This window comes from Panthera leo, chromosome E2 (assembly GCF_018350215.1).
Source record: "Panthera leo isolate Ple1 chromosome E2, P.leo_Ple1_pat1.1, whole genome shotgun sequence".
NCBI lineage: Eukaryota > Metazoa > Chordata > Mammalia > Carnivora > Felidae > Panthera > Panthera leo.
The window spans coordinates 17753503-17774525 of NC_056693.1; the positions used below are offsets into that span (position 1 = coordinate 17753503).

The following is a 21023-nucleotide window of genomic DNA, read 5'->3' on the forward strand; positions in this document are numbered from 1 at the left end:
TGCTAATTAAAGGTCCCAGCAACGGACAGCTTTACACCCTGGCCCTGAGGGACACCATCTGGTGAGAGGGCCCTAAGACAGAACCTCCAGTTCTGCATCTAGTCTGTGCCCCGGGAGGCGTGGGGGGGGGGGGGCGGCAGTTGGGAGAGGGAATGTGGAGGAGGGCAAGGGGTCAGTAATGGGAGGGAAGCAGAACGACTAGAGCAAACATGAAGTATGGAGCTGTGGGGGCTCAGGCCAGATGCCTCATCTTGTTCCTGGAGGAAGACCAGAGGAGGGAGTCATGGCGATAGGAGTGGGGGGGAGGAAACGGGCCGTTCCAATTCCTGCAGGAGATAAGCAGGCAGAAGAAGCTTATCCCATGTGAGTGTGTGTGTGTGCGCACACTGGGATGGGGAGGGCAGGCCAAGCAGCATATGGTTATAAAATTCAAAGATGTGAGAAACAGGAGGACTCAGAGATGGAGAAACAAATAAAAGAAAGAGGTATAATCAGATATTGACTGAGAACAAATATTTAGTGAGTTTCTGGTGCGTGTGAGAGACAGAACACTGGGGGGAGAGTGGGGGATAGAGATGAGAACAAAGAAAGACAGAAAAACAGAGACATGTAGAGGCATAAAGAGAGACAGTGACGGAGGTAAAGGTTGACTGAGGTGTAACCACCTTATGGAGAGGGAGGGAGGGAGGAAAGGAGGAGAGAGATGGGGGAGGAGGGGAAGGGGGAAGGAGGGGAAGGGGGAAGGAGGGGAAGGGGGAACCTGGGGAGAGACAGAGGGAAGCTTCATGAACTAAAACTCACACAGCCAAGGGCTCCCAAGCTGGGCTCGCTCCTATACCCACTCAGCGAGTGTAGTCTTGAGCTCCGCCTTTCACTCCCACCACTCTGACTGCCTTGCACACTTATACCTCAAGTACTCTTTTTTTTTTAATTTTTAAAAATGTTTTTATTTATTTTTGAGACAGAGAGAGACAGAGTATGAGCAGTAGAGGGGCGGAGAGGGAGACACAGAATCCGAAGCAGGCTCCAGGCTCCGAGCTGTCAGCACAGAGCCCGACACGGGGCTCCAACCCACAAACCGTGAGATCACGACCTGAGCCGAAGTCGGACGCTTAACCGACTGAGCCACCCAGGCGCCCCATGTACCTCACGTACTCTTGCGTATACCTTCACAGGGCACAATTCACTCTCACTTCCCCATGCTCACATGCATGCTCGTGCACTCACACACACATGCACACACAGATATCTGCACTCCTGCGGTCTGTCAAACACACCCTTGCACGCTCTCCAGCAGAGACCCCCGATGGCAATGGGGGGAATGAGGTCTACTCAGGGAAGGAAGACACTTGCCAAGATCATGTACCAGGGGAGGAGAGAGCTGGGGAGTCCTAGATGACCCAGTTCTCCACCTGGGTCTGACCTGCTCCCCCTTATCCTTGGCCCAAGCCAGGCTCTTGGGGTCATCGGGGCTGGGGAGGCACCGAGGAGTATTCCTGGCATGTGCTGACAGGGGATTTCATGCTCTGGATGGGCTGGGAGGAGCCTGCTGGGCAGAGGCCTGGAACTGGAGGCTCTCGGGAGGGCGCCTGGGGGAGGCAGCATTGTGAAGACGACAGTGGCTGGGTCTCTGTCACTGAGGGTCTCTGCCACTGATCACATCAGCCTCATCACTCTCCTGGGCTCCTGAGGCCTGCCGGACTCTGAGCAGCCATCCTCCCTGAGGGACTGAGTGGTGAGAGGAGAGCAGGGGAGTGGGTGGCTGGAGAGAAGAGACTGAAAAGGAGGAAAAAGAGAGAGAGAGAGGGAGAGAGAGAGAGAGGGAGAGAGAGACTGATGGACTGACTCCTGGGAAGAGAGGAAACCAGAGAAAGAGAAGGAGACAAATGGACAAAGAGGGACAAGAAGCAAAGCAAGAGACATAGAAGGACCCAGAGAAAGACAGAAACAGAGGCAGCAGGTAGGCAGTGGACACCACAGGAGCCACAGGCAGAGGACCCGGGATGGCCCTGAGGACCCCTGGCAGGGTTCCCCTGCTCCTTCTGGGGCTGCTGACCACAGGTGAGTGGAATCCTGGTCTTGTGACCCAGCACCATGTGGCCCTCATTTCCCACTCGTGTTCTCCAGACAGACCCCCTGCCCTCTCCTGCTGACAGCCCTGTGTCCCCAGGCCTGGCGCATTTGCCACTCCCTGCTTCCGCCCCCCGAGGCTTCTGGGCTCTGCCTGAAAACTTGACGGTGGTCGAGGGGGCCACTGCTGAGCTGCGGTGTGGGGTCAGCGCCCCTGGCAGTGCGGTGCAATGGGCCAAAGATGGGCTACTCCTAGGTCCTGATCCTAGGATCCCCAGCTTTCCGAGGTACCGCCTAGAAGGGGACCCTGATAGAGGTAAGCGGTCAGGGACTAAGACTCTAAGCCACCAGCAGGGGCTGACTGTGGCCCTGACCTGGGACTCTTGGTCTTACCTGCAGGTGAATTCCACCTGCACATTGAAGCATGTGACCTCAGCGACGATGCAGAGTATGAATGTCAGGTCGGCCGCTCAGAGACAGGCCCCGAGCTCGTGTCCCCCAGAGTGATCCTTACCATCCTGGGTATGGGTGAGAGACCCCCAGGACCCTTGAGTCCAGATTTCCAGCCCTCTCCTATCCCAGGGCCCAGGGTTCCAAGTCCCCAGTCCCCAGTCCCCAGTCCCAGACCCAGGGCGCCGAGCTCATTTCATGAGCAATGAGACTGAAAACCCAAATCCTCATATCTTTCTCAGTGGTGGCAGCTCACCTCAGACCCTTTCTCACCAGTGCCCCCCAAGGTGCTTCAGCTGACCCCTGAGGCAGGAAGCACAGTCACATGGGTAGCTGGGCAGGAGTACGTGGTCAGCTGTGTGTCTGGGGATGCAAAGCCAGCACCTGACATCACCTTCATCCAGAGTGAGTGGGTGAATTGGTGGGAACAGGGTAAAGCCTCTGGAGTGGGGAGGGGGTGTGTCCCCACCCAGTGCCCTCCTGGGGGTCCCAGAAAATAGGACCTTCCTGAGTGATGGGGATGCAGGAGGGGGCCTGGAGAGATGTTGAGGTCAGCGTGAGACCCTGTAAATAGGAGGGAACATCCAGGGAAAGGTACCAGAGTGATCGCAGGACTGCAGGTCTGGAACTCAGGGAAGAGCCCGAGGCTCCAGACAGAGATATGCGTGTCATCGTTGGTGCAGAAGCAAGAAGCTGGGTGATGGGGGTGAGTGATACAACCCAGCAAGGTGGTGAGGACAGGGGTGAGGCCCAGGACTTGGCCCCAGGGACTCCAGGAGGGCTGAACGTGCGGAGGAACAGAGCTGGTGCTTTTCCTCTGGAACTAGGAGGGAGGGGGCAATATGTGCACCCTAGGATTTCCAGGCCATTCTCTTCAGGATCTACCTTGAGGGGAACCTGGCACCCCTCTAGCCCTCTTGTTACCCTAAGGTGAACAAACAGTTTCTGACATCTCTGCTAATGTGAATGTGGGGTCCCGGGAGAAACTCTTCACCACAGAGGCCACAGCCAGGTATGAAAATTGGGATGCCTTCCCTCAGCCTGGCCCCCAAATTTTCCCATGAAAACCCCATATCCCAGGGATTTATGCACAGAGACTAGAGTCAGGTGTGAACATCTGGGACCTAATTCTTTACTCTGACACTTCAAAACATCTTCATGGGAATGAATGCAAATTCCAGAGCATCAAGTACAAGGGCTTTGGTGTGGGCTCCGGGATCCCAGTTTTCACTGCTGACCCCCCAGATGTCTTCCATAGAACTCTAGATCCTAGAGGAAACCAGCAGAGAAACTTAGACCAGATGTGGGAAACTGGGATCCCCACCTCTTCACCCCGACTCCCCAAATTTCAGATGACTCTGACTCCAGAACCCCAACTTCCCACCCCAGGGTGACACCTCAGAGCTCAGATAATGGGAAGCTGCTGGTCTGTGAGGGGTCCAGCCCAGCATTGGACACCCCTATCCGGGTCTCGGTCACCATGAATGTTCTGTGTAAGTAGGGGACTGAGTCAGCTATGGACATTAGGGGTGGGAAGCAGGAATTGGGGGTCCTGGGGAGTTCAGGGATTATGGAAGGTTCAGACTCTCAAGGGGAAACATGGGGGTTCAAGAGGCAGGTCGTGGGTCCTGGAAAGAATGGATGAGCTCCACAGGCCCAATGGGTGCTGCTTCCCAGTCCCCCCAGGACCTCCTGTCATTGAATGGCCAGGCCTGGACGAGGGGCACGTGCGGGCAGGACAGAGCTTGGAGCTGCTGTGTGTGTCCCGAGGGGGAAATCCGCCAGCCACACTGCAGTGGCTGAAGGTGAGGGCGGAGGCAGGCATGGGGGTGGGAGGGTAGGGGGAGGAGCTGGCCCTGAGCTGGCCCAGGTCTGTCTCTGTCTCCAGAATGGCCAGCCCATGTCCACAGCGTGGGGCACAGAGCATGCTGAGGCAGTGGCCCGAAGCATGCTAGTGATGATTGTGCGACCAGAAGACCACGGGGCAAGGCTCAGCTGTGAGGCCCACAACAGCGTATCGACGGGAACCCAGGAACGTGGGGTCACCCTGCAGGTCACCTGTGAGTCCTGATGCCAGCTGCCCGTCTGTCAGTCTGTGCCCCAGAGAACCATCTGTTTGTGCCCCCAAATCATGCCTGACTGATGCCAAAGACCTTGTCATCTGTCCCCAGTCCCTTATCTGGGCCGGCCTGTGAGGCATCCAGCCTAGTTTAGTGTCTCTCCTCTGTCCATCGTCTCTGCAGTCCCCCCCAGTGCCATTACCATCCTGGGATCTGCGTCCCAGTCTGAGAACAAGAACGTTACACTCTCCTGCATCACCAAGTCCAGTCGCCCACGGGTCCTGTTGCGATGGTGGCTGGGTTGGCGGCAGCTGCTGCCCACAGAAGACATGGTCATGGATGTGAGGCGGTGGCCAGGCTCCCGGGTCTGAGGGAGGAGGGAGCTGAGGGCATGACTCCTGGATCTGGGCGAGGATGGGTCCGGCAGCCTGGATGCCTTGGTCCTTGGGGAGTATGCACTGGGGTCCTGGCCTCCTGGGTCTCAGAGGAGAGGGTGGAGATGCTTTATGTGTCCCTGCTAGGGTCCCAGTTGAGCCCAGCCCTCAGTACCATGGATGGGAGTGATCTCGTTCCCAAGTCTGAAGCTCTCTCCCTGCCAGGGCCTGCATGGTGGCCACATCTCCATGTCCAACTTGACGTTCTTAGTGCGACGGGAGGACAATGGTCTGACCCTCACGTGTGAAGCCTTTAGTGAGGCCTTCACCAAGGAGACCTTCAAGAAGTCACTTATCCTGAATGTGAAATGTGAGCCCCCACCTTTGCCCAGAGGTGCCCCATCCCTTAGAGACCCCTCCCCACCCCCCACCCCCACCCCCGTCAGGCCCAGCCCAGAGAGAAAGGCCATTCTTCCTGGCTCTCCCCACAGATCCTGCCCAGAAGTTGTGGATAGAGGGCCCCCCAGAGGGACAGCGCCTCCGGGCTGGGACTCGGGTGAGGCTGGTGTGTTTGGCCATTGGAGGCAACCCAGACCCATCTCTTACCTGGTTCAAGGTCGGTGCCAAGCAAGGGGTGTGGGGTGGCCAGAAAAGTGGGGGAAAGATGAAGCCCTTTCTTTCCTCCAGAGTCTTGGGAAATCTTGGGAAAACTTGAATTTCTTGAAAAATACTGGCGAGTTTGAGTTTTGGTAGGGAACTGGGAAAGACACAAATGCCATTAGAATTAAATGGAATCCTAGGAAAACTCTTGGAATTCTGGGAAAACAGTGAGAATTCTGGGGAAAAAGAAGGCATTCTAGATCAGGATAGGGAATTCTAGAGAAAAGGCAATTAATTTCATCAAAAGTAAAGAAAATTCTCATGAAATTTTGGGGATTCGGATGCAATGGCAGGAATTTTAGAGAAAGACTAAGAATTCCAGGAACAAAGACAAAGATAGGGTAGAGGCTGGAAATTTTGGGGAGAGACTAGTTATTCCACAGAACATTTGTAAATCTATTCATATTAATTAATTCGTGGGACTTGGGGGTAAGAAAGTGAAATTCCATTAAAATTAAGAGAAATTCTGACAGAATTCTGAGAAAATCCTGGGAAATTAGGGGGCTAGTGGAAATTTTGGGGGAAAGACTAGGGATTATAGGAAATTTCATTGGAGAGAATTCTTGGAAAATGCCAAGAATTTGGGCATTACACAGGTAAAAGACTATTTTAGGGTAATAGAATATTGGGAAAGGATTCAGAAACCTGTGGAAAGACTATGGAATTAAGAGAACAATCAAAGGAAATCTTTGGGGAAAGTGGGAATGTAAAGAAAAAGAACTAAAGATAGGAAAAAATGAAGAAATTCTGGGAAAGGCTTGGGGATTCCATGGGAGTTTCCAGGCAGGTGGTTGCTAAGCGTAGCTGGAGTGGTTGTTGAGGAGTGGGGCTGAGGGTCGGCAGGGGGCGCTAACAACTGCTGGCCTCCAGAGAGCAGAGCAGGCGGGGCGGGGAATGGGGGCGTGGGCCTGGAAGCCAGATCCCACCGAAAAACCGCGGAGCTCTGGGGGTCCAGGGTAAGTGGGAGAGACTCCAGGTGGGAGGTGCTCAGTTCCAATCCCCATTCCTCTACCCTAGCTGGGTGCCAGCGGAAGGGGGCGCCTTTTCTTCATCACAGGAAGGCTTTATCTGGACTGGGGGCAGCCAACCCGATGAGGCTCTTTCTGGGGGAAATGGCAGGCCTACGCGGTCCCCCCGTCAGTCTTTGCCCTCAGGACTCCCGTGCGGTGACCGAACCGCGGCCGCCCCAGGAGCCGCGGCGGGTGCAGCTGGGAAGTCTGGAGAAGTCGGGGAGCACCTTCTCCCGCGAGCTTGTACTGATCACGGGTCCGTCGGACAACCAGGCCAAGTTCACGTGCAAGGCGGGTCAGCTCAGCGCATCTACGCAGCTTGTGGTGCAGTGTGAGGGCGCGCACGGCCGTGGCCTGGGGGAGGGCTTGGTCGCGGCGGGAAACTAAGCCAGAGCCCGGCTGGGGGACAGTGGATGCCAAGAGCCAGGACTTGTGCAGCTGGGCCTGGAGTCTAGGTGAGGCGGAAGCAGGCTCTGAGTCTCGCTTTTCCGACTCATTCTTGAAGTTCCCCCAACAAACGTGACGATCCTGGCCAATGCGTCGGCGCTGCGCCCAGGGGATGCCTTAAACTTGACTTGCATCAGCGTTAGCAGTAACCCTCCTGTCAATTTGTCATGGGACAAGGAGGGGGAGAGGTGAGAGTGCGAACGGCCCCACCACTCTCTGGTTCTGGTCATGCCTCTTTACCGTCTGAGCTCCCCTCCCCACCCCTGGTGTCCTGCCCTGTACCTAGTATGCCTCTGGCTCTGGTTCCATCCCTGAGCTGGCTCTGGCCTGACTCCGCCACCCCTGCCTGGTCCACAGGCTGGAAAGTGTGGCCATACCACCCCGTAGTGCCCCATTCAAAGGATCTGCAGCAGCCAGGAGTGTCCTTCTGAGAATGTCATCCCGTGACCACGGCCACCGAGTGACCTGCCGAGCCCACAGCACTGAGCTGCGGGAAACCATGAGCGCCTTCTACCGCCTCAATGTGCTGTGTATGTGGAACCCTCTGGATTCCCTCCTGATCCTCTACTACTTGGGTCTTCACCTTGACACTGTCCTCTATCTCCAATCTAAAGCTTGAAACTTTCCGGACCTTTATCCTGACCCCCGACTCTACACCAACTCCAATCCTGTCCAACCTCCATTTTGCCTTTGCCCTCTATCCTGACCCCTGACAGTGACCTCCATCCCGAACCCTCTCTCCATCTCCTAACCTGACTCTGGCCTTCATCCTTTTCCTACACTGGATTCTAACCTCTATCCTGAACCTAACCTCTGAGCTCAGCTCTGAACTTGTTACCTTGTCCACAACCTTAAATCTAGTTATGACCTAACTTTAACCCTTATACCGGTATCTCAAATCCATCTCGGGCCCCAGCCTTAACAACAATCTTGACTCGTGGTGGTGCTCCTTCCACAGACCCTCCAGAGTTCCTGGGGGAGCAGGTGCTTGTGGTGACCGCGGTGGAGCAGGGTGAGGCACTGCTGCCTGTGTCTGTGTCTGCCAACCCTGCCCCGGAGGCCTTCAACTGGACCTTCCGGGGCTACCGCCTCAGCCCAGGTGCGCGGAGTGGGCAGAGAGAAGGGTGTGGGTCTCCTGGACGTAGAGAAGGGTGCAGGCCCCTCACCCTGACCTCCCCCAGCTGGTGGCCCTCGGCATCGCATCCTGTCCGGTGGAGCTCTGCAGCTATGGAACGTGACCCGTGCTGACGATGGCCTTTATCAGCTGCATTGCCAGAACTCAGAGGGCACCGCCGAAGCGCTAGTGCGGCTGGATGTGCACTGTGAGCCCCCTTCATCATCCTAGGAAACGAGAGTGTTCTGGGGGGCCTGCCCTCCATGGAAGCCACACCAACTCAGGGAACCTTGCCCGCTGTGGAGTCTCCTTATTGTGGAAGCTCCACACACCCAGAGATATTCACCCATCCTGAAAGCTTCCCACTCCGGGAGCCTCTACTGTGATGGAGTCACTCCCACTTTGGGAACCCTGTCCACTAGTGAGACTCTATGTGGAATTTGCTCAGACAGGGGGCCCACCTACACAGGAATTACTCTCATCAGGAAGCCAAGCCCGCTGTGGAAGCTCCACTTCCACACAATCCTGGAAGTCCACCAGACCTACCCTTGTCACTACAGAGACACAGCAGAGGGTGGGGAATGTCTCACTAACACTGAGAACTTTACTCCAAGTGCTCTTCATAAAGGGCAGTCTGTATTACACCTGTAACTTTCCTGAACACCTCTAAGACACCTCTCCTACTTGGGACCTTCTCTCACCATCAATTGTGTAGGCCCAAGTGCCTTCCCCAAATCCTTGCCTCCCCCAGATGCCCCCACTATACGAGTTCTCCAGGACCCTACTGAGGTGAATATTGGGGGTTCTGTGGATATAGTCTGCACCGTTGATGCCAATCCCATCCTTCCAGGGATGTTCAACTGGGAGAGGCTGGTAAGGATCCAACCTTTGGTAAATGGAAGTGGGGTCTGGGGATGTGTTTTCTTAACTGTGAATTCCTTGGGAGGAGGGATCACATCTACGTGATCCTGTATAATTACATCTTTATTGGGACATACTCCAGTGAACTGGAGAACTGGCAGGTGAATGGCAGATGGATGGGTGCATTTGTGGCTAGATAACCAAATGAGTGGGTGGACAGGTAGATGGATATATGGATCAATAGGTAGGTGGATGGATGGATGAATGAATGAATGGATGGATGGACAAATGGACAAGTGAATGAATAGACTGATGGTGAATAGATAAGTAGGTAAATGACTGAATGAGAGAAATAAATGGATTAGATTAGAGAGTAAATGGATGGATAAATACACCATCAGTAGAAAGATGTCTGTGAAAAGATTATGGATGGATGCATGGATGGATGGGTGCAGAGGTCAGTGGAGAGATGAAGAGATAAATAAATAGGTATCTGGATGGACTGATGAACAGTTGCATGTATTTATGGGTATGTGCGCATATGAACAAATAGATGAGGTGGATGGGTGGACAGATGGAAGGGTGGGCAGATGGATAGATAGAAGGAAGATAAATAGCTGGGTGAATGAATGGGCAAATGAATGAATGGATAGGAGAGGGAGATGGATGGACAGATAAATGAATAAATTGATAAACAGGTGCATGGTCAAATAGACAGGTGGATGGGTAGATAAATGGTTCCAAGCATGAATGGTTGGATAAATGGATGGGTGAATAGTTGTCTGGATTGGTGGATGAATGGATGGACCCATGCACAAATGATTGGATAAATGGATAGATAGATGGATGACTGGGGGAATGGATAGGGAATTTTTTCTTTGCTAGATCTGTGGAGGATGATTGTGCCTAGGAGAATAAAGATATAGGAGGGACCCAGTTTGGGGGATAACAGAGCTGGGGTCAGACTTGGGGGCCATCTCCTGTATCTTGTGCCTCAAGGGAGAAGAGGAAGAGGACCACAGCCTGGATGACATGGAGAAGATGTCAAAGGGATCCACAGGGCGTCTTCGAATTCACCATGCCAAACTGGACCAGGCTGGTGCTTACCAGTGCATCGTGGACAATGGAGTAGCACCTCCAGCCCGAGGGCTGGTCCGACTTGTTGTCAGATGTGAGTGACACCCAAAATCCTGACTTCAAGGCCTGCCACTATGCCCACATTTCTCATGTCCTTCCACATACCTTATGTTGACCAACAACCCCTCCTAGTTGCCCCCCAGGTGGAGCACCCCACTCCCCTAACTAAGGTGGCAGCAGCTGGAGATAGCACCAGTTCTGCCACCCTCCACTGTCGTGCCCGAGGTGTCCCTAACATCGTCTTCACTTGGACCAAAAATGGAGTCGCTCTGGATCTCCAGGATCCCAGGTGAGTCAAGGCCTAGCCATGTAGCACCCTAGTCCCAACTTTGGTCCCCCAACCCTAGTTACCTTCCCTGAGTCCCTGCCACACCTCTTCTCCAGATACACAGAACACACATACCACCAGGGTATGGTCCACAGCAGTCTCCTGACGATTGCCAATGTGTCTGCGGCCCAGGATTATGCCCTGTTCACGTGCACAGCCACCAACCCCCTTGGCTCAGACCGCACCAACATTCAACTCGTCAGCATCAGTATGGTGGGAGTGGGGTGTGAGGGTGTTGGGAGGGTGCTCCCTGGGTCAAACCCAATCTCTAGTTGGCCCAGAATGGCAGTGTTCCCCAAACCTGAGAGGTGTTTATGAGTGAGGATGGAGTTTCTGCCTGCCCTGAAAATCCTAATAGATTCTGGATCTTTAGGAAAACTCATAGCAAAGAAAAAAAAGGCAGTGGGTGGGTGAGGGATAATTTATTGGCCCAAGTAACCGAAAAGTAGATCATCAGGAGTTGCTAGATCTAGGTTCACTGCCATCCAGAACTCTCTGTCTCTCAGGTCTGCTTTTCTGTGTTGGCTTTATTCTAAGGCTCCTCATGGAGGGCTGTTAGACTTCCTAGGGGACATAGAATCTTTTTCTTTTCCTAACAGTGGTATGAAAGTACTAGAGTTAAGACTCATTGGCTCTACTCAGCTCCCATCCCACCCCTGAACAAACCCCGTGGTCAGGGAAGGCGACATTCTGGTTTGTTTGGCCTGGACACAAATCTATCCTACAAGGGAGTGGAGTCACTTCCATCAGAAGCATGTGGCCTAAGAATGTGGGCTAGTGGTTTTCCAAAGGATACTCAGGATTTTGTAACCAGAAGAAATGAGGAATGGATGTGAAATAGGCACCAAAAAATCCACACAAGGAACGTATGTCATGTACAGCCAATACCCATTACTTGTCAAGTCTGTATTTGTAAATTTGCCTACTTGCTAAAGTTTATTTGTAACCTCAAAATAAACACTCATGCTGCTTTCTTGGTCACTTGGGGACATGTCCAGAGCAGGCAAAAAAATTGAGTTGCCCAGTGAGGACATTCTCAGCTGGGGTAGAATAAGGTGACACTCTGCCTTCTCGTTCCAGCTTTGATCCTATAACGAAGTGTCTTCTTTGTGGCCCTATCTGGTGCCACATTTTTTTTTTTTGCACTTTTGTGCTTTTTGTTAGTGATCTTGCTATTTAAAATGATTTAAAATGGTCTGTAGGCACAGTCCTGAATTGCTATCTACTGTTCCTAAACATATGGAGAAAACACTTCTGTTGGATAGGCTTCCTTCAAACATCAATTATGACACTGTTGGCCGTGAGTTCAATGTTAATGAGTCGATCAATAATATATATTAAATAAGGTGTCTTTAGACAGAAGCACACACAAAACAAGATCATGTATTGACTGGTTGATGAAAATGTGACTGCAGGCTCACAGGAGTCTGACTCTGCATTTCTCCCAGAAGCAATGATTTGATATTCTGTAATTCAGTGGTCATAGAAACTTTATAGAACATAACCACTACTAATAACAAGAATCAACTGTATATTTAAAATCATTCTTAGAAAAATCTGGAAGGAATCTTGCAGAACCCTTTTGTATCCTCTATTTCCCTCATCCTTTTCCTCAAAGGCCGCCCAGATCCCCCAACAGGATTAAAGGTCATGAGCATGACCCCATACTCAGTGGGGTTGGAATGGAAGCCTGGCTTTGATGGGGGTTTGCCACAGAGGTTCCAGATCAGGTGGGTTCCTGTCAAGGCAGGAAGGGATGGCAGCCAGCAGGGCTGGGGCACCTCCCTCAATGACTGCCCTTCCTCTCATGCAGGTATGAGGCTCTGGGGACTCCAGGGATCCTGTACATGGATGTCCTACCACCTCAGGCCACCACCTTCACACTGACTGGGCTGCAGCCCTCTACACGATACAGGGTCTGGCTGCTGGCCAGCAATGCCCTGGGGGACAGCGGACTAATGGACAAGGGGTCCCAGATCTCTGTCACCACCCCAGGTGGGAAAGGACAGTCTTGAGCAGGTTTTAGACCCCCTCAGGGGACTTGTAGGATGGTATAGTGAAGTAGATACTATTATTCCCTTTTTATAGATGAAGAAACTGAGGACTAGAGAGGTTAAGCAAACTGTTGAAGCTCACACAGCTAGAAGGAGGTAGAGATGAGATTGGAACTCAGGAAGATGAACGCCAGGAAGCAGTTTTTAGCCACTAAACTATACTGTCTGAATGTGATTAATGACACAAGGGAAATTAGAAGAAAGTTTGAATTGAATGAAAATGAAAACATGGAAATTGTGGGCTGCAGCTAAAGCAGTGCTTAGCAGGAAACTTGTAACATTGAGTGCTCATTTATGTTTTTAAAAAGGCTTCAAATTGATGCTTAGTTTCTATCTTAAGAAATTAGAAAAAGAAGGGCAAATTAAACCTAAAGGAAACAGGAAGAAAATAATAAAGGTAAGAGCAAAAATCGATGGACTAGAAAACAGAAAAACAATAGAAAAAAATCAGTGAAGCCAAAAGCTGCTGCTTTGAAAAGATCAATAACCTTTATAAAGCTAATCAAGGCAGGGGCAACTGGAGGGTTCAGTTGGTTTAAGCGTCTGACTCTTGGTTTCAGCTCAGGTCATGATCTCACTGTTCGGTTCGTGAGTTTGAGCCCCATGTCAGTCTCTGTGCTGACAGTGAGCTCAGAGCCTGCTTGGGATTCTGTGTCTCCCTCTCTCTCTCTGCCCCTCCCCCACTCATGCTGTCTCTGTCTCTCTCAAAAATAAACTTTAAAAAAAGGAAAAAAAAAAAAACAAAAATCAAGGCAAAAAAGAGGGAAGATGCAACCTCACCATTATCAGGAATGAGAGAGGACATTACTACTAATCTACAGATATTAAGGACAAGTTAGGGAATATTATGGACAACTTTATGCCAATAAATTCAGCAACTTTGATGAAAGGGACAAATTCTTTACTATGACTGATGAGAAGAACGTTTTGACTCTGGCAGGCACTGTAGTGTGGTGGCTAATCACACAGAGCCTGGTTCAGACAAGCCTGGATTCAGGTCTCAGCCCTGCCACTTCCTAGTTGTGAGACCTTGGGCAAATTACTTAACATTTTTGAGCCTCAGTTTCTAAAAATAAGGCATCTCAGATCTCTGTGCCTATTTCTGAAAGTAAGGTGTCTCTCAGACAGTGTGAGGATTAAATAATATGTCTAAAGTGCTTAAACCATGGACCCATACAAAGTAAATGCTATGTAAATGCCGATTCAAAGAAATGCACCCCCCTCCTGCCCCCGCTCAACTTCTGTTTACACTGCCCCATGAAAACTCACTCTTTCTGTCTTTCCCTTCCTGACACAGTAGTCTTTTTCCTCACGGAAGTAAGGAGTTCTTCCCATTCCTCCTCTTTCTTTCCCCCCCGTGGAGTCTTCTCTTTAGGTACTAAAGCATAAAGTGCCACATTCACTTCACTTGTTCTACAGCTGATACCTCTATGAAGACATTCTGAGAGGGGCACCTGGGTGGCTCAGTCAGTTGAGTGTCCACCTCTTGATTTCGGCTCAGGTCATGATCCCAGGGTTGTGGGATTGAGCCCTGAGTCTCCTCCACACTGAACATGGAGCCTGCTTGAGATTCTCTCTCTGTCTCTCTGTCTCTGTCTCTCTCCCTCTGTCCCTCTCCCTGACTTGTGTTCTCTCTCTAAAATAAAATAAAATAAAATAAAATAAAATAAAATAAAATATAAAAAAAGACATTCTGAGAGCCCAGCATCATTTTTGATTAACTCCCCAAAACTGATAATTCAGGTTAAAAGGACATTCCATAGCATAAAGCACTCATCAATAATAATAATTAGTAGTAGTATTAGAGTGGCTATTAATAACATTGCCATTACTATCAGGATTTGCAGATGTCTTTGAAATATTCCTAAAGAAGACAAAAATCAGTTCCTCAAAATGGGTTGAAAAACTTAATAGGAAACTAAGAAATACTTAAAGCTTATCCCAGATTCTTGGTGTTAATTCACAATCTCTATATCCACCGCCCCCCCCCCCCACCCTAGGTCTAGACCAGCCTTCTGGAGAACCTGACTATCAACTGCCCACAGAGCAGCCTACAAGTAAGTTTTCAATCAGCTGAGTATCCCTCCCTCCTCTGAGAATAGAACCTTCTGGTTTCCAGCTCCGCCTGCTCTGTTTTGTGGCCACAGCCCCTTAAGACTTAGCTCTGTCCCTCACCCACATCCTCAGCTCTTTCTCTTGCCTGGATGTGATACGTTTTCTCTCTGCCTAATTCAGTTTAATTCTGAAAGAATTAGCTGGTTCTCTGCCCTGTGCAGAGCCTGTATCAGCGTTTGAGGCAAAATAAAGCACTTCAAACACGGGTACTTAGAGCTACAACCATTGTTTTTCTTGTTTCTGTGAGTGACCCAATACTTCTGTTCTGAGCCACAGGCAGCTGGAGGCTCAGCTGGGGCTAGTCGATCTAGAATGGCCTCCTCCTCACACATCTGACAATCTGGCTCTTGGTTGGGACAATGGAAGTAACCGGGCCACATGTCTCTTCTTGGTTTGTTCACATGGAGGTGGTCACAGGAGTCTCAAGAACAGCAGGACAGGACAAGCACTTTCAAGCTTCTGATTCTGTCATATTTGCTATTGCCTCATGGGCTGAAGCAAGTGACGTGGCTCAACTCAGAGTCAGTGTGGAAGGGGACTACTCAAGAGTGTGGTTATAGGGACAGAATTATGACCATTTTGCAAACAGTCCCCCTTCAAAGTCTGAGAAGAAGGTTGCAAGTGACATAAATTCACCTGTGTGGGCAATAAAAAGAAATGCTTGGCTTGTGAAATTGAAAACTCCAATACGTGCTCACAACATTCACCAAGGATCTATTTCTCATCCCCTCTCAACTTTGCCTTTGTCTTTTATAGCTTCCTTCTCAGGTTCTTTCATCAAGAGAGCAAAGAATTAACACCCCCCACCCCCATACACACACATACTTCTAGCTCTGTTCTCCTTCTTAGCAGCCAGCAGAGGAGTGTTCTAATTATTCTGGCAAAAATCCACCTTGGGTAAAATGCTGGATTGGTCTGAACTGATCATTGTGGAAAGAGGGATGGGTGCTCCCGTCGGCCAGGGTGGGCCATTGTGTCCTCCATGGAAGTCTGCAGAAACATACAGCCTGAGAGTGAGGGATGGTTATTTCCTTGAAGGAAATTAGTGCTGTCAGCAGAAGATGGGGAGATGGATGCTGAGCAGACGTCTACTTAAAGGGATTTAGTCTTGCCCTTAGGGATATAGCAGGGATTCCGATATTATCTGGAATGGAAGCTTGTGCAAAGAGGAAGTCATTTGAGAAGAAAATCAGTTGAGAAGAAAAGCCATTTAAGGACAGACATTTGACTATTCCAAATAGTCACACTTACAGGTGTGGCTTTGCCTCAGTGATTCTGGAAATAACCAGTGGTTAATTTGTGTGGCCAGAGGGTCCAACACCAGGGTCTATGGTTGGTGGGCAAGGCTTGATACCTGGGGAGAGGCCTTGAATGCCCAGCTAAGGAGCTGAAGCTCCCCCCTGAATCCACACGTGGGGCTCAGACAGAAGTAGGACCCACTGTTAGTGGCTTGACTTGAGAAAGTAGCCACCTGCCCTGGGGTGGAAAGAAGGAATGGACATGGAAATCCCTGCCCATCTGCTTTTCCGACCTGAGAAGAGACCTTTGCTTAATCAGAAATGAGCATTGTCAGAGAATGCTGCTCCGGGCCTACAGCCAGTTGTTTTAGGTTCATTGAGGGGTACCTTCTGCCCCCAGGACCCTCAAGGCTGCCCCTGATGCCTGTGCTGTTTGCTGTTGGGGGTCTTTTGCTGCTTTCTAACATCTCCTGTGTTGGGGGATTCCTCTGGCAGCGGAGACTGAGGCGTCTTGCTGAAGGTGAGGAGAGACCATCTTCCCCTGCGGGGATGGAGGCCCAAGGGTGACATGAAGCCCTGAGCTTCATATTGAAAGTCTCTCAGGGCCTGGCTGGCCAGAGGAGGGGTGTCTCTGATCCCTTTTTCCCTACTTCCCTCAGGCATCTCAGAAAAGACAGAGGCAGGGTAAGTGGGAATATTTTTCTGTAAGAAAGATTCTGAGGGAGGAGTTTTGGGGATGAGAGGTGTCAGAATCAACACCCAACTGCCCTCCATACCTCTATCCTGGAAGGTCGGAGGAAGACCGAGTCAGGAATGAATATGAGGACAGCCAGTGGACTGGAGGCCAGGACACTCAAAGCTCCATGGTGAGTGGGGGTGCTTCCAAATGCCCTGCTAATAGTGAACTGGCAGACTAAAAGCCTGTCATTAGCTTTGGGTTTATCATTGTCCTTTCTGGGAACTATGGAGTCAGAGGATAGAAAACATTTTATCTGTTGTTTTTTTTTTTTTTTTTCGGGGCATGGGTGGGCATTATTGACAGGTTAGCACAACAGATGTAGAGCCATATTACCACTCCATGAAGGACTTCAGCCCCCAGCTACCACCAACACTGGAGGAGGTGTCTTATCCCCGAGGTGAGTCATGACCACATCAGAACTCCCCCTGCTCATAGATACCCTTGACATCTGGATGGGTGCCCTGATCATCCCTTCCTTTCACTCCAACTCCAGGTCTCACACATCTTGAGGAGGATATGGCTTTTCCTGGACACCTGTATGATGAAGTGGAAAGACTGAATGCCCCATCTGGGGCCTGGGGACCCTTGTATGATGAAGTACCAATGGTGAGGAGATTTGTATCAGCATAAGTCTTTTCTGGCTCATGCCAGAAACCCGCCTCCTACTGCTTATATTGGTGAGGGTAAGCTAGACACCATAGCAAAAAGTCCTGGCTACAATCCAGTGGTCTAAAGATTGCCTATTTCTTTCTCACATAGCAATCAGAGGTGAGTGACCTTGTTGCACGTGGTTATTCCAGAATTCAAGTTCTTTCCATTGTGTTCCTCTGCTATCTGTGAGTACATTGTTCAAATTTGCATGGATAGGCCAGTCCACTGGGGGTTTCAACTGGTGGGATAGGGAAAAATAGAGTGTGGTGGAGGCACAACCCTGCCTTATGGCCCAGGCCCGGAAATGATACACTCTATTCATTCCTCACTGAGAACACAGTCACATGGCCACACCTAACTGTAAAGGAGACGGAGAAATACAGTCCAGTTTGGAGATATATGCCTCACTATAGTTCTATTATTGTGGAAGAAGGAATCTATGCATTCTGTTGGATAATTAGCCTTCTCCAATACACTGGTTAAGTAGAGAGACATAGAGAAATATTTTTTTGGCCCATTCAATTGAAAAGTCAAGGGAAACCCAGAGTTTCCTCCCTAGAAATGTCCCTAGAAAATTCAGGTTTGTATCCTATTAGATTGGAAATCTTCAGAAAAAGAGAATGTCTTTTTTTCCAATAGCCCTAAAGCCCCAGTGATGACACTTTATTAGTCTAGCTTTGGTCACATACTTATTGCTGAAACACTGAGGCAGGGGAAGGACTATGCTAAGACAGGTCTGGATCGGTGTCCAGCCATGGCATCAGGGATTAGGGGCCAGTTTCACTCAATCCACCAGCCCGAGTGGGAGAGGAACAGAGAGCCCAGAGGGAAGTGAAGATGGTGGCCGGGCAGGCAAGAACAACAGACACTTTTGACCATCAACTACCCCCACCTACTGCCCCACAGTAAGGGAGATGGGTCAGAACCCTTGCCTTTCTGTGTGGCCTTGGCTAATGCTCTGGCACCTCTGGGCCAAGGATTTCCCTCTGTAACTTTGTCCCAGAGAGGGCACTGTTCTCACCAGTGTGGAAATAGCAGGGCATTAAAATGCTGTCCGTGGTGCTGAACCATATGTGCCCTCTAAAGCACAGATGCAGTCTGCACTCTTTCTGTAAGGGTCCAGATAATAAATATTTTGGGCTTTGCAGGACATGCTGTCCTTTTCAAAACCACTCAGCCCTGCAGCTGTACTATAAAAGCTCCCATAGACAATATATAAATGAACAAATGTGGCTAAGTTCCAATAAAACTTCCTTTTTGGACACTGAAATTTGAATTTCATATAATTTTAATATGTCATAAATATTCTTATTTTGATATTTTCCCATCAATTAAAATATGTAAAACCATTCTTATCCCCTCAGCAGTACAAAAACAGGCAGCAGACCATATTTGTCCCATGGACAAATCTGCTCTAAAGTTTGCCAAGCTAAAACAACCATTTTCTCCCAATTCTAGGGCAAAGCACATGTATAGTAAGGATCCTTCTACATGGTCTTCTATTTTGATGAAAATTTGGAAATTTATAGGACTAACAGAATCACAACTCACATTCTACAATTCCCGATATCATGCTTTTTTGTTTCTATTTTATTTTTTAAAAGATTTTATTTTTCTTTATTTCTTTCATTTTTTTATTTTGAGAGAGAGAGAGCATGCATGTGTGTACACATATGAGTTGTGGAAGGGCAGAGATACAGAGAGGGAGAGAGAGAATCCCAAGCAGACTCTGCACTCTCAGCACGGAGCCGGACAAGGGGCCTGATCTCATGAACCCGTGAGATCATGACCTGAGCCAAAACCAAGAGTCAGATGCTTAACCAACTGAGCCACCCAGGCACCCCTTAAAGATCTTATTTTTAAGTTATCTCTATACCCAAAGTGGGGCTTGAAATCACAACCCCAGAGATCCACAGTCACATGCTCTACTGACTGAACCAGCCAGGCACCCCTCCTGCATTTTTTAAAGTTTCATATTTCTGACATTTACATTATTTTTCTGACAAAAATAATGAGATATCTTGGACTTGAGGCTCATGGAGGCTCATTATAATCACTCTCTTCTTTGTATATGTTGTATTCCCTCCCATAATTAGAAACTAAAACATTTTTTTCTGGGAATTTGAGTAGGAGTGTGTATCCCTCCTAGAGCTGCAATGGTGACCCACAGGGCATCTCTCTATGGTTCTAACTCCAACTTTGTTTGTCAGGGCCTCTGTGATCCCTGCTGGCCTGAGGAGACATATGAAGATACAAGAGGAATCTATGATCAGGTGGCAGGAGACTTTGACCCGATGGAAACTGATTCTCTACCTTTTGAGCTGAGGGGACATCTGGTGTGAGAGCCTTCTCAACACCCTTTTCCTACACCTGCAGGACATAATATACCAATGGTCCTTTTTATTCCAATATGGGCTGAGCTTATTAAGTGAGCTCCATAAGACACAAAGGGACTGGACTATTTTGGGGAAAGGTGTGTGTAAGTGACAGGAGATGATTCAAGCCGGTGCCAAAAAGGCTTGTATAAATAAAGTTCCTCCTGGAGCCAGCTTTGGAAACTAAACTTCTCCAAAGGGGAACAGTAAATTATAAAAGACATCTCAATAATGAAAAAGCTATTCCAGGGTCTTTATACTTTTTTAAAGTAAAATTTTCAGAAGTTGGAAATGACATATTAAAAATAGTTCATTTTGAAGTCAACTACACCCGAAATAGCTAATAATAAGTGGAATTTATGAGCCATTGTTATGTCCTACAATATTATTTTCCACAAGTATCTAAAACATGATGTATAGACTATGACACACAGGTAAACATAAATAGACTCTATAGAAAATAAAAAGACAATAAAAGAAGATAGACACAAAATAATATATATTATATGATTTCACTTACAGAAATTCTAAAACAGGCAAAGCTAATTTAAGGTGACAGAACAGATCAGTGCTTTCCTGGGGTCCGAGAAGGGAATTGACTGCAAAAGGGCACAGGGGAACTTCTGGGGGATAATGGAAATGTTCTATATCATTATTGTGGTGGTGGTTACATGGATATATAGATTTGTCAAAACTCATTGAACTGTACACTTATGATGGGTGCATTTTATGGTACATAAATGATACCTCAATGAAGGTAATTTGTAAAACAGTCTTCATAATAAAGCAGCCCAGCAAGAGAATTCTTATTGTTTATATTGAATAGCAGAAAAACTGAGAAGGCTGCCTATTTTCATGGAGAACTGACTATAGTTAAATATAATCTTTATTTAAGCCTCCACCCTCACTTGATTATCATATTACCAAAACTGTAGGCTCAAATGCTCATCCATATATTATATTTTATCAGTGCAGACTTTATCATAAGCTTTTATACCACAGCACTTGAATCCATAAACACCTTAGGGTCCAAATGATTCCCCTTTTAATTAAAAAATGATTCCTTTCCTAAAAGTAGAATTTTTCTTTTTAAAAAAAATTTTTTTTAACGTTTATTCATTTTTGAGACAGAGAGAGACAGAGCATGAATGGGGGAAGGTCAGAGAGAGAGGGAGACACAGAATCTGAAACAAGCTCCAGACTCTGAGCTGTCAGCACAGAGCCCGACGTGGGGCTCGAACTCACGGACTGCGAGATCATGACCTGAGCCGAAGTCGGAGGCCCAACTGACTGAGCCACCTAGGCACCCCTAGAATTTTTTCTAATTGTGTATTTTTGTT

At 49.0% G+C, this 21023-nt stretch overlaps 1 protein-coding gene across 1 annotated transcript; it reads left to right on the forward strand.

The window, feature by feature from the left end:
* The first annotated feature begins 1597 nt into the window (after nt 1–1597).
* On the forward strand, nt 1598–20727 carry NPHS1 (NPHS1 adhesion molecule, nephrin). The gene is made up of 29 exons (XM_042919182.1): nt 1598–2061; nt 2171–2386; nt 2470–2592; nt 2797–2925; nt 3451–3532; nt 3910–4013; nt 4198–4325; nt 4409–4580; nt 4764–4921; nt 5180–5324; nt 5446–5570; nt 6769–6955; nt 7130–7259; nt 7429–7601; nt 8030–8170; nt 8253–8393; nt 8937–9058; nt 10046–10217; nt 10316–10472; nt 10568–10719; nt 12130–12241; nt 12325–12506; nt 14566–14622; nt 16319–16438; nt 16578–16602; nt 16709–16784; nt 16961–17054; nt 17151–17263; nt 19519–20727. The coding sequence occupies exons 1-29, from the start codon at nt 2004–2006 to the stop codon at nt 19648–19650; spliced, it is 3726 nt and encodes a 1241-aa protein (XP_042775116.1). The 5' UTR covers nt 1598–2003; the 3' UTR covers nt 19651–20727.
* The last annotated feature ends 296 nt before the right edge of the window (nt 20728–21023 follow it).

Bases quoted from the DNA above. Each gene is read 5' to 3' on its own strand.
- NPHS1 (XM_042919182.1), top strand. From the start codon at position 2,004: ATGGCCCTGAGGACCCCTGGCAGGGTTCCCCTGCTCCTTCTGGGGCTG. The intron at 2,926-3,450 runs GTGAGTGGGTGA...TGTTACCCTAAG, and splicing joins TGACATCACCTTCATCCAGA to GTGAACAAACAGTTTCTGAC. The intron at 17,055-17,150 runs GTGAGTCATGAC...CTCCAACTCCAG, and splicing joins GGAGGTGTCTTATCCCCGAG to GTCTCACACATCTTGAGGAG.